The sequence below is a fragment of the Tachysurus vachellii genome, chromosome 9, assembly GCF_030014155.1.
Source record: "Tachysurus vachellii isolate PV-2020 chromosome 9, HZAU_Pvac_v1, whole genome shotgun sequence".
NCBI lineage: Eukaryota > Metazoa > Chordata > Actinopteri > Siluriformes > Bagridae > Tachysurus > Tachysurus vachellii.
In genome coordinates this window covers 10,342,618-10,358,714 of record NC_083468.1, presented here as the reverse complement: position 1 = coordinate 10,358,714, position 16,097 = coordinate 10,342,618, and the positions used below count along the sequence as shown (strand labels likewise).

Below are 16,097 nucleotides of genomic sequence, written 5' to 3'. Positions count from 1 at the left end.
TTGTGCCCCACATTAATACTGTGGTTTGTGTGTGTGTGTGTGTGTGTGTGTGTGTGTGTGTGTGTGTGTGTGTGTGTGTGTGTGTGTGTGTGTGTGTGTGTGTGTGTGTGTGTGTGTGTGTGACATGTGCTTACCTGTGGAAATTGTTCAGCTCTCACATGTATCATATGTCTCTTTCTCTTGGTCACTGGACATCTGAACAGTATCTTCAATTTACTTCCATTCAATTCAATTCAATTCAATTCAATTCAATTCAATTCAATTCAATTTTAACACTGAATGCAGTCACAATAAAGAGTTTGGAAGAATATAAAAATTCAGAATAAATGTTCTAAATAAAAAGTACATTTTGAATTTATATTTATCCTTAAGAAGCAAACCAGAGGCAACGATGACAAGGAAATACTCCATGAGATGATATGTTGAAGAAACCTTGAGAAGAACCAGTTTCAAAAGGGAACAGATCCTCATCTGAGTGACACTGGATTGTATGATAGATAAATAATCATAAATTAGTAAATAATTATCATTAGTAAATAATTTCCTTTCACTAACTGTACACAATAGATTTAAGTGTAATTATGTAACCAGAGGCTTCTGTACATCAGTGTATTTTCTGATTTCCTTATTGTGCTAATGTGAAAAATTATTATAAAAATTATTACAAAAATAAATTATAAAGCAGGCCTAAGAGGAAAGAGGACCATCACTGCAAGAGTCATGTTTTCTGGCCTGCACTGTGGTTTGTGTAGCCACATATATACTCTGTAGAGGTTCCTGTTTTTGTACCAATTAAATCATTAAATTAATATAATATGGCATTTATTCACAGCAACCTCACTATAATATGTCTCTCTGTGCCAGGCAGATCGCATCCTGCACTGAAATTTTCTCTCTGCACTTTTGAACAGTTTCTAACTCTGTTTAATGATTACCTTTCCATAAATCTAAATTCAAATGTACCTACTGAAACACATACAGTTTATGTGAGTGATGCTTCCTCTCTCTTTTTTTTTGCTCCATTCTATTTAAATGATCTTTCTTGTTTTTATTTGTATGAAAGGTGGTAGGAAAGGTTATATAGTTTCTAGCAGTATGACTATTATTGTACTTACCTTAAAATCCCTTTTTTGCTTTGAAGTAATGAAATAATTATTATAATATACTTGTAGGAAGAACCCTTGCATTTAATTCTGATCTCCAGAATTCCTAATTATATTGATTAATTCTGATTAACCTCTAAAACCTGCTGACTGTGACGGTGCATTAACAACATGTGATTTTGTACTCAGTTCCTCTTGTGAAAGAAACAGTTCATACAAAGAAAGAACATGTTGAAATAAAGAACATGTAATGTTCAGGTTTGAGCCAAAAACAAACATACAGATGACTTTGACACCATTAGAAAGACAGAGAGCTCATCTGTTACTGTAATGAAAGCAGCATAGATAGATAGATAGATAGATAGATAGATAGATAGATAGATAGATAGATAGATAGATAGACAAACAGATAGACAGACAGACAGACAGACAGACAGACAGACAGACAGACAGATAGATAGATAGATAGATAGATAGATAGATAGATAGATAGATAGATAGATAGATAGATAGCACTCACAAATGTCAATTCAATGTAGACGAAGGTTTAGGTGGGTTGCCAATCAGTGATAAAACTTTTTTAATTTGTTTTAATATTGGTATTTGATTAGGTATTTTTGCTATTATTCATTTTCTGTACCGCATACTGTCAGTTTCTTTATTTTCTCACTGACACTGACACTGACAACTTTGCGTAAATTAACACGGAAACCACAAGATACACTTTACCTGTGTTTGTAGACAAACCTATGGTCTGGATGTAGAGATGGGAAATTATTTTGCTGTGGTAGACATTTTAATCCTTGGTGTGGCAGTAATATTCACTTTACTTATTCGAGATAAGTGAATCAGAGCCGATGTTTTAATTCGTTGCTTTTATTAAATACTTGTGACGAGAAAGCAGTTTTGGAAAACACCTCTATATCAGAACGGGATTCACTCGTACCTGGCAACCCGAAGTTGTTAAGTTTCACATCAAGGCGAGAGATCAGAACTGTGCGTGTACGTGTATAAAGAAGAAGAAGCAGAAGTAGGAGACTGGATACGACTTGTGTGAATCATCCGGGCGTTATTTTCTGACCATGTCTGCTTCATCCAGGTCGTGTATCGTGGTGGTGGCTCTGGTGTTTATATACGTGGTGTATTTGTTAATCGGAGCTTCTGTGTTTTCGACTCTGGAGAAGCCTCTGGAGGAGAAAGTTCGGGCCGAGATGTTTCTCCTCAAACAGGAGCTTATTAACAACACGAGCTGCATTAACATCTCCACACTGGACCGACTCTTAGAGAAACTCATAAATGCGAACAAATACGGAGTGTCACTGGTGCAAAACACCTCCGAGAACTCGAACTGGGACCTGGCGTCAGCTTTGTTTTTCTCCAACACTCTGGTTACCACCATCGGTGAGCTAAAGTTCCAAGTTCATCAGTGTACAAGATAACAGTGTGTTTTGTGTTTAGAGTTTGATAAACAAAAAAAAGGGAAAAACTAACAAAAACAATGAAAACACCTGGAGAGTGAGTTGTAAAAAAAAAAAACCATGAAAAGAAAGAAAACAATAATAAATAAAAAGAACAAAAGAGCCCTAGAGTCAGGCATCTATTATCTATTTTAATTTTATTTATAAAAATGTCATTTAAAATGACATTTTAACTTTAACTAAATGTCATTCAGTTGTTTGGAAATGAATGATTTTTTTTTATTATTTGCATATTTATTATGGACTTGCTGAAAAGTTGCCTTTGGTGCTTCAGGAAATCCAAATGCACATACATACATATTGGAAATGTGTGTATGTTACTGAATATACCAGGCATTTAGAGTTAGAGAGAAAAGCAAGAAAGATTCGAACGGTTTTATTTACATTTACAGCATTTGGCAGACGCCCTTATCTAGGTTACAGTTTTAGTTGTCATCTGTTTTGAGACTCCACGATGAACTTCCGCTTGAGCTGAGTTAGAAGTGTGTAGTTAGTTTTTGTATGAGTGTGTGCATTCTCTCTGTGTGTGTGTGTGTTATCTACTGTGTGTTTAAGTGCCCTTGTAAGACCGAGTAAGCTTTAGGTGGAGTTCATTGTAACTGTCCTTTCATTTTGTGTTTTCTTCTCTTCTGTTTGTTCACCATTAGCCACACTTTCTGAAATGTCAACAGACATTAGAAAAGAATCACTCTCTAATCATTTAAAGGAAGGTTTCTATAAAACGGATCCTATGTGATTATATACTTTCGTAAATTAACTGAAGTGAGAAAACTTAGCTGAAGTGTAAATTGTAAGTGCGGCTTCTTTACCGCATTCATCATTAAAGAGACAGGAAGAAAAACATTTCACAGGAACATGTACGGTGACCCTGAAATAAGTCAGATGTCACCACAGCATTCAGGAAGGTTTCATGAAACCGGCCACAAGTCATGAAAAATCAGACTTATTAAATTAAAATGCAGCAAGTGACTTTTTTTTAATCTCATGAAACTGATGAACATGACAGAAACTGATGTGTATGATGCTGATGATCAATTCGGGGATAACTGCAGAATAGGGTAATTACTGTAGTAACCATTTTTTAATGCTAAAATGCTACTTGTGGTGTAGTCGTGTATTTATCTTCAGGAAACTGCAGTTTTCAGAACTATATATATAGTAAAAGTTTGGTTCCACAGACCACTGCACAAATCTGAATTTCTTGTTGAGGGTAAACAAGTGACCTTAGTTTGGTCTTTCCCTCTGTCTCAAAGGATGCCTTTCTTTCACAGGATGTTTTCATTTTTTGGTTTCTTTTTTGACTCTTTGTTCTTTCTGAGTGTATTAAAATGGCTCATTTGATCTCTGTTATGTTTTAAGGTATGCTTATTTGTATATGTTTTACTTTTTTCTTTTACCTTAGGTTATGGCCACACCACTCCACTGTCTGATGCTGGGAAAGCGTTCTCTATTGTGTATGCCTTAATTGGTGTCCCCTTCACCATGCTGGTGCTGACCGCATGTGTGCAGCGCCTGATGGTGCCATTGAACCTGCGGCCAGTGGCGTCCTGGTGTCGGCGGTTTGGATGGCATCCTCACACTGCCAGCACCATACACTTTGTCCTCCTGCTCTTTCTGGTCATTGTGATGTTCTTTTTGGTGCCAGCTATTGTTTTCAGCATCATCGAGGGCTCATGGTCATTTCTGGAGGCTTTTTATTTCTGCTTCATCTCCCTTTTTACCATCGGGTTAGGCGACTTTGTCCCAGGCGAGCAGCCCATTCAGAAATTACGACCACTCTACAAGATCTCTGTTACGAGTAAGTAAATTATCGCACACAACAGTTTCTGCTGTATGTTGATGGTATATCCTTCCAACAATATTAATCTGATTTTACTGAGCTTTTCCTCCAAAACGTGGTATAATGGAGTGAAAACGGGAAACAAAATTGTCTCTGAGGCCCTCCAGTGGCTGGCTGAAGCAAAATAAAAATAATAAATTAATAAGCCTGCTCATTACCAGGCAAGAAATTTGAGGAGGAGCCAAACTTGCATTTTAATTTACACTTTACAATTCATTTTAAGGAATAGTATTGTCTTTCTTTTATCATTTGACCATGGTATATTTCCCCCAGTGTTTTTCTATAAAGTCTTAAAGTGTTTAATTAGTAGTATTTGGATGAGTTATTTGCTAAATAAAATGGTGCATGCATTAGCTTACTAGTTTATATAAGTTTTTCATGTACTGTAGGTAGCCTGTTCTATATGTAAATGTTAATCAAATATGGTGAATAATGTAATCAGTATTGCATGTCCATTTTCATTGGGGCAGCAAATGGAACAACATACAACGTCGTATAACCACGTGTTTGTCTAGAAACTTAAAATACAAACAAAAGAACACTGTGTTTGTTTGTGTGTGTGTACACTGTCTTTGCTCAAGTTCATGAAGGCTTTTTATATTTGCCTTTCAGGTGTTGGTTATTGAAATTATCAGCTCTGAAACTAGGGTATTTCACAGATGTTTTGAAAGTAAACATTATTTATAACTTTTCATGTTATAAATATGTACAGATTTCCTGTGATTTATTAACATTGGAATCGTAAAAGGATGTGGTGTTGGCAGTCCTGAAAATTTTGAAAATTAGCATTATTAAAAAAACAACTACAACATTTTGCACATTTAGATAAACTGCATTATGACTTGTTTTATGTCCAGTCACATGTGACTCTTGTCCATCCCAAAAACTAGGATTTAACAAGACAGCCTGGTATTGATCATTTTTATACAGTGTTAATTTAGGGACTGGGTCTATCGCCCATAATGCACTGTCAGTATTATTGGCTGTAATGAAGTCTATAATGAAAAACAAACAGGTTTTCTACATTATGAGTGCATAGAGCCAGCTGTTTCCTGTGAGCAAACCATAAAAGCTTCATTTATAGTTTCACCTGGAGATTAACCTGGTCACCTAGATCATTTTAATGCAGTAACACATTACTGGCCAGGGCTGATTTAGTTGTACTACGTTGTACAGGGCTGTGATAGTTATACTGGTTAATAAGCCACTGATGCTCATGAGACACTGTATATGCTTAGTATTAAAGAGATAATTGTTGAGAATAAAGCCCATTTGTTGGATAGTGTGTAAAAGTGCTTAAGCTTAAGAATCTTGACCCATTTAGGCTTATACTAGATTTTATTTTAATGATCTTTACCGTTGTTGTTAGACTTCACAAAGCTCACAAATCTTAACTCATTTTCTTATTGTGTTTAACTCTGGCCCAAAAGTTCATTTTTATTGAGATTTTTTGGACCAAGGACTGAAAGGGGTTCAGGCCTTACACTGCACTTTGTTACCTCACACTTCACTGCTGGTAATTACTGTGTGTGTGTGATACCTGTTTTGTTTTTCTTTGAGGACTGAATCAACATTCACTTCATCTGTGTGATAAATGACATTCTCTGTCTAAGTAGCAATGCCATAATTGCATTTCTCAAAGACTTCATGAAGACAAATGTTAACAACATTTTGTAGAATATTACTACTACTGCAAATTTGTTTGATTAAAGCAGTCATCTTGAGATTACATATTTGAATGTGCACTTGAGTTTCCTTGACAGATGGCCTCAGGGCCATTTATTTACATTTTATGCCTTAGCTTTAATATATATATATATATAAAATAAATATTAATTAGTATATGGTAAGAAGAATGTGGATCCCTGCCATAACACCTGTATGTTCTTTGTAAACATATCTTTCGAGATTTAGTTGTAATTATAGCCTCTGCTTTTCTGGGAAGAATTTTCACTAGATTTGGAGCTTTAGTGAGGTCAAACACTAATGTCTGGTGAGGAGATCTGGGCTCGTATTCATGAAAATTCATAGTGCAAAGAGTTTTTGTCTTAGTAGGAGTTAGGAGGACTTTTATAAATATATTGTATACAATCTTTAATAATGATAGTGAGTTAATAAAATGCTACAGATTAGATTGGCCACACAAATAATCCCTACACAATCATGGATTAGAGATAACATCTCTGACACAGTGCAGAAATTACAGCTGAGGCCAAAATTATTAGCCCCCCTTATGAAATTAGACAAAACTCTTGATTTCTCCATGGTAATGACCATTAACAACAAGTGTTTTATAGTGTATTTGTTTCCAAAATAACAAAGACAAAATGTCCACTAAGTTTGATTAGGATATTTAATTGAAATAGTGAGTTGAAACAAGAAAGGCCACAACTGACAACAACCTCTTAGAGTAGTTCTTTACTAGGTTGGCACAGGTCTCCTGAGGGATTTTAGCCCATTCTTCTATTGCAAATTGCTCCAGCTGGTCCAAATTACATGGTTTCCGAGCATGGACATTCACTTTGAGCACTCACCACAGATTCTCAATAGGATTGAGGTATGGGGTCTGTGCGGGCCACTCCAGGACCTTGGTGTTGGTATCCTTCAGGAACTGTTGGACCAATTTCGATGTTTTGGGTTATTGTTTTGTTGGAAGACCCAGCGACGACCTAAGGCTAGACTACGAGCAGATTTCTGCATATTATACCTCAAAATGTCAACATAATTTTCTTTTTTCATGATGCCATGCACCCAAACAAGGCTCCCTGTGCCTGAAGCTGCAAAACACCATGTTTAACTGTGGGAACTGTGTTCTTAGGGTTGAAGGCCTCACCCTTTCTTTGCCAAACATAAGCAACATCCATGTGCCCAAACAGTTCCAGTTTAGTCTCATCAGACCAAAGCACAGACTCCCAAAACTCATCTTTACCTTTCAAATGTTAACGGGCAAACCTCAGTCTGGCTGTGATGTGCCGCTGTTTGAGTAAAGGGGTTCTTCTGGGACGATGGCCCTGAAGCCCACTACGATGAAGCACCCTCATAAATGTGTTCCTTGAAACATCAACTCCAAGAAGAGGCCAGGTCAGCAACAATCATCTTGGCAGATGTCCGGGGCATCTTGCTGACATCTCTGACTATTTTCCTCTCCAGAGTTCTTGAAATCTTGTGTTTACGACCACGCCCAGGTTTGTTTCTTACAGAATTTGTCTCCTTGTACTTTGCAATGATGCAACGACAAGTGGTTCTAGACAATGTGAAATGCTTGGAAATGGCAGTATAGCCTTTCCCCCTTATCATGAGCCTCCACTATCTTCTTTCTGAGCTCAAGACTGATTTCTTTTGTCTTTGGCATGGTGAGTAAAAGTAGTCTCTCCCAATAATGCGTTCAAGTGCCCTGTTCCCTGGTGGTCAAATATTTTTGACCACACCATTCAATGCTGATTAAATGCTCAGGTGTTGTTAGGAAGCCAATTGACTGCACAGGTGTGGTTTGAAAGCTGATTGATTAATTAGGTGTGTTTTGAAAGCAAAAATTCACATGGGGGCTAATATTTTTGACCACCCCATTTTCACTATATTTGATATAAAGCAAGCCTAAAAATGTATTTTATATTCCAAAATGTACCAAAAGCTACTAAATAGCACTGGTGAATGTTTGATTATATCGTTTTATCAATGCTGCAAACATTGGAAAGATCTTTAGGAAAATGTTCCAAAATTCCTGGGGGGCTAATAATTTTGGCCTCAACTGTACATATACAGTGGTTTGAACGTGGTGTTCCTGATTTTTTATTTTTTTGCATGTTTGTCACACATTAATGTTTCAGATAATCATTAATGTTTCAGATAATTAATTATTAGTCAAAGATAACACAAGTAAATACAACATTAAGTTTTTAAATTAAGGTTTTTATTATTAAGGAAAAACAAAATCCAAACCCACATGGCCCTGTGTGAAAAAGTGCTTGCTCCCTAAACCTAACTGTTTGTGCCACCCTTAGCAGCAAGAACTATAATCAAGTGTTTGTGATAACTTGCAATGAGTCTGTGCAATGAGTTACAGAGCTGTGGAGGAATTTTGGTCCACTCATCTTTGCAGAATTGTTGTAATTCAGCCACATTGGAGGGTTTTCAAGGATGATCCACCTTTTTAATGTCATGACACAGTATCTTAATAGAATTCAGGTCAGGACTTTGACTAGGCCACTCCGAACTCTTCATTTTGTTTTTCACACAAACCACTTTTTCACACAGGGCCATGTGGGTTTGGATTTTGTTGTTTCTTTAATAATAAAAACCTATATTTAAAAACTGCATTTTATGTTTCCTTGTTATCTTTGACTAATATTTAAATTAGTTTGATGATCCGAAACAATAAAGTGTGACAAACATGCAAATATATATATTCTGCCGTTATGGCATTTAGAGATAAGCTAACATCTCCGAAACAGAGCCGAAATGAATTGGACAACCAATCACAATCTTCAAAAGAATGTGTCATACCTAGTAACAGGTTTAGCCCCGCCTCCTCTGTAAGATAAAAGTTTCTGTATTTTCCTTGTTCAGAGTTGCTCTAAGATCTGAGGTCCTGAATCACTCATATGCTAAGATTCCTGGTTAGAAAATGTTAAGCTCAATTAGGTGCTCTCTGATTACTCTTAGAATCTTTTTGAATATGGGCCCTGCTGTACAGTCAACATTTAAGGTGTTCTCTGGGTTCAGTGGTTCGAGTGAAATCAATTTTGTGAAGCTACACATCCTATACATTTTTGTGCTTCCACCTTTGTGGCCACAATTTGCGGGAAGACCCACAAATGTGTATGAGGGGCAGATGTCTACAAACATTTATGTGTATTGTGTATAATTATGTGACATGTACGTTATTTATTTATGGCACTTTGTATGACCACATATCACTATTGACAACCATGGGAGGGTTGATTTTGAAAGTTTTATAAACACTTCAAGCTTAGAAATACACATAATCATGTTGTGCAGTTTAAATTTAAGAGTGTTTGCCAGGAGTCTTTTTGGGAGATATAACACTGAGTCCTTTTGATGAGGGTTCTCTCTCTCGCGCGCGCACGCTCGCACGCACACACACAGATGATATTATTATGGTTAACTAAATTAAAGATCTTCATTGTTGAGCATGGGACTGTGTTAAAGTTCAGTAGCCACAGCAAATGTGATTTGGAGCACAGCTGGTCAGATGATGGATAAATAGTGTATTAGAGTGCAACAAAAGAAAAAAGTTTTAATTTCTTCGTTTAGGTTTCTTATAATTGATCGCTGTCACAAGCTGAGGCTTGCTCATTGCTGTGCAAATTTCTGTGAATTTTAGGCAAGGAAGTGATCATTTGACTTCAGTGAGGTCACAAAATCATATGACCTTTTAAACCCATTTGAGCTGCGCTGTTAATTTAACAGTACACCCTCTCGGCTGTATGCAACGTGTATTCTTGGTTGTGTGTGAGATCATTTTGATGGTGTGCAGTTCTTCTTACACAGCTCTTTATTCTCTTTAGCTGCTTCCTAATTGTATGCAACACTGAATTGGTGTGAGTGATGTGATGTATCAAAGCCTGTCTCTGAAGAGGATTCAGTTATTCTTGGGAAAACATGTAGGTCAGGATGTCAAGATTCAGTTGAGGAGACTGATTCAAATTTTTATTTAAAATGAAATAAAATCAAAACCGTAAACTATGAATACAAGACCAAAACGACAACAACAAAAATTGACAAAGCAAACCACAGAAATCAGAACTTATATATGGGAGTTTATTAGGTGGTCCTTAATACTAATGCTTATATCTTTACTTGAATACAAATAGTTTTAATTGTTTATGCATAAATGCAAATAGCAATTAATATTACAGACTGATATTTTGACACTACTTTAGTGCCCCACACATTGAGCATTTAACAAAATCCTAAAGTGTCAACAACAAAGTCATTGAGCATACAGAAGTGGAGGTTGTTCACAGCTGTTTTAGACATACCATCATTCAATTTGTGCTTGATACAGCAGTTATCTTTCCTTTCAGTGAGGTGCGCAGAGTTAATATTATTAACCAGGGTTGCCAGGTTACAGCAAAATCAACAATACTAACCAAAAGCTTTAGCCACTGAAAAAGGGAGACATTTTCCTTATTTTTTCTCATCCATGGGAAACCAAGTCAATGTGGTGCACACACATTTCTGATATACAGACATTATTCATGTCATAATCCCCATTCCCTTTCCTAAATTAATATACATCTTGGAATAGGAACAGTTCTGTACATCATAAATACACTTTATGTACTTAGTTTGCAGAAATATATTAGATTTAATTATGATTATTTTCTATAAAACAATATTCTATGATCTTGGGCTCCATGCAATTTTTTAAACTTGGCAAAAACAGTGAACCTGGCAACCATGACATTAACTGTCATGTCTTCTGCTTCTCTCCTGAACATGGAGCAGCATGAATCGTGACCTAGTGGGCTTCTTTTAGGGCTTGTTCCAATAAACATTTTTGATGAATATGTGCAATAATAAGTATATGAAACTGTACAGGAAGTTTATTGGTGTTCTTTTATAAAAGAGTGAAGTCTGCGAAAATGATTTCCCTTCCCTTTTGGCCAAAAATATCTATTGCATCATTGTGTCTAAAAATTCTCTGCTGAGAGACAGTTTTTCCTGCAGCTTCTATCTAGTGGCCTGTGTTTTGGCAGAAGCAGGGAGAATAAAGCGTACATAGATTTGTGAAGCTTAAACTCTTAGTTTTCAAAGTTCACAAAGTGCTGTTTAGGGTGAAAATACAATGTGCTCATTTAGAAACTGTATGTGAATTAATGCTTCTTTTTCCCTCTTTTCTTTCAGTCTACCTATTTTTAGGTTTGATGGCAATGTACTTTGTCCTCCGTTCTTTCCATAAACTGGCTGATGTTAAGGGATGGACAGCATTTTTCCATTTGCCCAGCCTTGATGACGAAGGTGAAGAAGACAATGAAAGCACCTCTGAAGAACATAATGTGTGCGAGAGGGACAGAAAACCACTGGATCCAAGCGCTCGTGTCTCCTACAACTCCATCAGTAGATAGACACCTCCAGACTGACGCTATGACCACTGAGCAGTGGAGAATGAGTGAAGTGTGTGTGTTTGTTTGGGTCTTCAGCTTTAATTTTGCAAACCAGTGCAATATTAACATGTATTGATGCACAGTTTCTTCATGGTTTGTTGTTCTGTATCCAGAGTAGAACTGATACAGTTTTTCTAGGGGAACTGGGTTGTTTCATATGCTTATGTTTTTCTTGACTATATTTTCATGTTAACTGGACCAATTTGTGGTTGTTGTTTTTTTCTATAGTAACCAAAACAAGCAATTACTTTTTTAATAGTTTATTTTTTTTTTTTTTCATTTGAACCACATTACATTTTGCTTTGAAGCCAGGGGGAATGACCGTATCAGCTATGACACTTTTTTTAGTTTTAGTACTTGTTGGCTGTTTGGACCAGTTGTTGTTGTTTTTTTTTTTTCTGAGAATCATGTTGCTGTCTTTCCATTTAGTCCTTGGTTCTTGGGTGCATTTTGGATAAACATACTATTTAAAGGTATTAGATGTGGACATTTAACACAGTGCAATATCAGTCACTCTGTATGGAGTTGTTTGTCTTTAGTTTTCTCCACTTACACGGTTAGGGAAGCATCTTTGATCTGAGGCCTGCTGTTTTTGTAGGACCTCTTTGTAATCTATGCAACAGTTAAAAATAATAAAAATTAGAAATCATTTTATTTTGCATCTCTTGTTTAGACCACTTGTGCCTTGTTAAGGTTTAAACTTGAACATTTGAACTCCTGTACTGACAATCTGTGAAACCTGATATTCATGTTATTTATATATGGCTGAATATTTTTGCTTTTTATTACTTACTAAGAAAACATGTTAAACGTGTTGAAGTTTTTTTTTTTATTATTATTATTCAGACTGTCACAGAGGTGCAGTACAGAAAACATTTACACGGTCCCTTAATATTGCTAATATTACTGTCACGGACATTCAGTTTAAAGGGGGTTGCCTTTTTGGACTCATTTCTGAACAGTTAGAATCTGAACGTCCTGACTGAATTTCCTTATCTGAGAAGGCTCTTATCTAATCCTGAAAGCCTTCTTGTAATGCTGTACTAATGTAAGCTATGGTTTAATTTTGATACAGACATAACTAGTGAAATATAGGTCTACGCAGTCTTAAATACTATTTGTATTGTTGAATTGTGATGATGAAGCTATACTATATTATGACTGATGGCTAGTAATGGTTTATTGTACAAGACAGAAGATCGCATATGGTAAACAAAATCATTGGACTGCCTTGTCCAAGGTCACACAATGCTCCTACTCTCCAAATGGCGAGCTTTAGTCCATTGTCAGTACCCAGTAAAGCAGCCTTTTGCTCAGATAAACATGTTGATATTTTGAAGTGTCTGTTAATATTATTATTATAGGCAAGCACCTGATTAAATCTGATGTTGATGTTTGATGTGCAGCATCAGTGACTCATGTGAAACATAACACATTATTCTATTTACCTGTATGATTAATTTAGGATTAATCCGATTATAATTGTTGTTAATGTAACTATGTGAGTGGGAACAAAAAGGGCTAAACTACAAGAGGGGAAGAAAGGATATAAATGAACACAAACAGTTTGAAAGTTTCAGACAACTAATTAATCATGTCAGAAGTTAATAAAAGAAATCTAACTAACTAAACTACTAAAGAAAATGTTTCACATAAACACTCCTGTGGTTTGACATTACATTAAATTAGAAATGACTTCAGTGTTCAAAATGTTCATTAAATTTTAGCAACAAAGTGAACAACTGCTGTTAAAAGAAATAATAATAAATGAACAATGACTGGCATTTATGTGGTCATGTCTTTCTTTACTGGCTTGAACCTTTGTTTGTGGACCTGATGTAAATACAATAAGGAAAGAATTACTTAAATACAATGTTTCTCATAAAACAAAAAATATTGACTTATGAGAATAATCTAGTTTTTTAAAGTAGACAAACTACATGCAGTAAGACAGTTTGATAGACAGGTTGATAAGGTGTGAGAAATCCTTAGACCATAAGTTTGAAGTTGTAATCTGTAATGTGTCCCAATCGATGATATATAGTATGCAAAAGGAGAACACTAGCAGTGTTTGTGGCATTTTTATACATATATGTAATATATGGACCTGGTCAAAGTGTGCATCCTCCTTGAATGTGTATTGTAGCGCAACCCAAATTATACGCTCATGTATTGACATTTCATTACCAGAGATGGCTTCATACCCAAAACCTCATACCCAAATGAAGAGCCCTATTGCTGAAAACAAACTTAGATTTGCAGACTTGATAAAAATACAATCACTGATTATGAACGGAGTTGTAATCGGTGATGATTATATGTTGTGTAAGTGAAGTCAGGACTGCAGCTACAGGTATGCACCGGGAAGGAGCTTCATAAGAAGACCTGTTTCCATCCAATATACAGATAGATATCTTGCTCTTATCATATTCCAGTGGTTCCCAAAGTATGAGGCTTTTTTCCCCTAGTAACCAAAACAAGCTTTAACTTGTTTAAGTAATATAAGTAGTGCTGTATGGAGTTGTGCTTTTGTGACAAGTACTTAAACAATAAAAATTTGAAATAAATATATTTTGCATCTCTTGTTAGGAAAACTTGCTGTTTTACATTTACACAGGTATGCACGGAGGCTGTTTCCTCAAAGGACTTATTTCCATCCAGTGTACAGATAATTATCTAGCATAGTTGCTCTTATGACATTCGAGCGGTTCCCAAAGTATGACGCCGCACAGAGTACGGTAGGGGAGGCAGAACAGGACAATGCCATTGCAGAAAAGCTGTGAGAAATAAAGTGGAACAAAATGTAAAGGTTTATGAAATGTTATTTATAGAAGGGAATAGGATGTGGTACTGGTGGTTTGGGGGTGATTTGCTTTGAGCAGCCTGAAATATTTTTCAGTTAGCAAAGGGAGACTTAACTAAACAAAAAAAAGTAGATGGTGCCTAAATAAACACAAAGTTCAAAAGAGAAAACAGAACAAAAAAGACATTTTAACTCAGAATTTAATCATAAAATACATATTTTGCACCACTGAATGTCACATTCAGACATATATATATACATATACACACATATACATATATATATATACATATACACACATATACATATACACACACACACACATGCAAGCTATTCAGGGTGACTTTCCCTTAATTTTTACAGTAATTAAGTGTTGCATTAACCCAACAACAATTATCTTGTAACAGTTCTGATTTTTGTCCACATAGATTTGTATGAACTCCAATCAATAAATTCACAAGTTCAAGGCAATAATGTTAGATGATGAAGCAAACTTATTAGAAATACTAAAATAAATTCTAAACAAATAAACACATTTCAGGCATGCAGTTTGTACAGTACTAAATAGGAGACTAGACCGTTCCATTACTCATTAGCTTCATTAGCCTCTCAACTTCAGCACAAAACTAAAGAAGTAACTTTCTAACATAAAACATGTCTGTGCTGGAAATACTGGTTACACTTAATTCCTGGCCGACATATCACTTTAAAACAGAATGACTGATGAAGTCACGAGAGATATTTCCAAACAAATTTTTCAAAAGCTATAAAAGTTGTAACAGTCTAATCAGCATTATATGGCTTTCATTAGACATGTTCACAATGTTGAGAATGTTCATTCTCTAGGAACTTTGCATGTTATAAAAAAGGTTTGCCGACAGCAAGAGGCACCTTTAACATGATTGTGGCATAACGTTCATTTGTCAACTTTACTCTGAGTAAAGAGAACACAGAACCTGCAGGGAACCCATATAGACCCCTTTTAACATCTAAAACTGCACAGACAGCTACACAAGATCAGGGTTGAAGCCAGTGGCTGCTCTAGCATGCCACCCTGTGGCACTGCAAGACACACAGCTCAGCCCTAATACAATACACTAGATCAGGTGTAGAAGGCACAATTCTTCAGTATAGCTTTATCAGTTATATATGAGTATACTATAAACCATGTCAGAAACACAAAACATTTCTTAGTTAGCTAGTGTTAAACTCGGAGTGGAAGAGGATTTTTTTTCTAAACATCAACCTCACTAACTTTTCATTAACCATATTGTCGCGGTCTGGTTCATGCAGGATCCAGAGCCAATCCCCAGAACACTAGGCATGAGGTAGTACTAATTTTATATATATATATATATATATATATATATATATATATATATATATATATATATATATATATATTTTACACACACATATACATATATATGGGTAAAACCAGGCCAGTGCAAGGCACCATGCACACAACTCATCCACACCCAGGGGCAATGGAACATGGCGAACCCACCTACTAGAATGAGCAATCCTATGCAAACATGGGAAGAATGTGCAAAGAAGCTCTGCCCAGACTCAACATTCTGACCCTGGAGCTTTAAGCTTTGCTACCCTCTGCATCACCAGGCCAAGTCCAACTTTAATCTTTAAAATATTATTTATTTCCACAACAAGTATTACTTTTATATTATAGCATTTCTATAGTCTTAAACAGATAGAGGCTAGTATTTAAATCATAGAATCGGTTAT

At 35.9% G+C, this 16,097-nt stretch overlaps 2 protein-coding genes across 3 annotated transcripts in view; one reads left to right on the top strand and one right to left on the bottom strand.

Moving 5' to 3' along the window:
- Positions 1-16,097, bottom strand: part of LOC132851049 (latent-transforming growth factor beta-binding protein 4) — a 424,131-nt gene that overhangs the window by 211,543 nt on the left and 196,491 nt on the right. The gene's annotated exons all lie outside the window — the stretch shown is intronic.
- On the top strand, positions 2,066-13,335 carry kcnk6 (potassium channel, subfamily K, member 6). The gene is made up of 3 exons (XM_060877615.1): positions 2,066-2,504; positions 3,984-4,379; positions 11,292-13,335. Exons 1-3 carry the CDS (start codon positions 2,186-2,188, stop codon positions 11,510-11,512), a joined length of 936 nt encoding a protein of 311 aa, XP_060733598.1. The 5' UTR covers positions 2,066-2,185; the 3' UTR covers positions 11,513-13,335.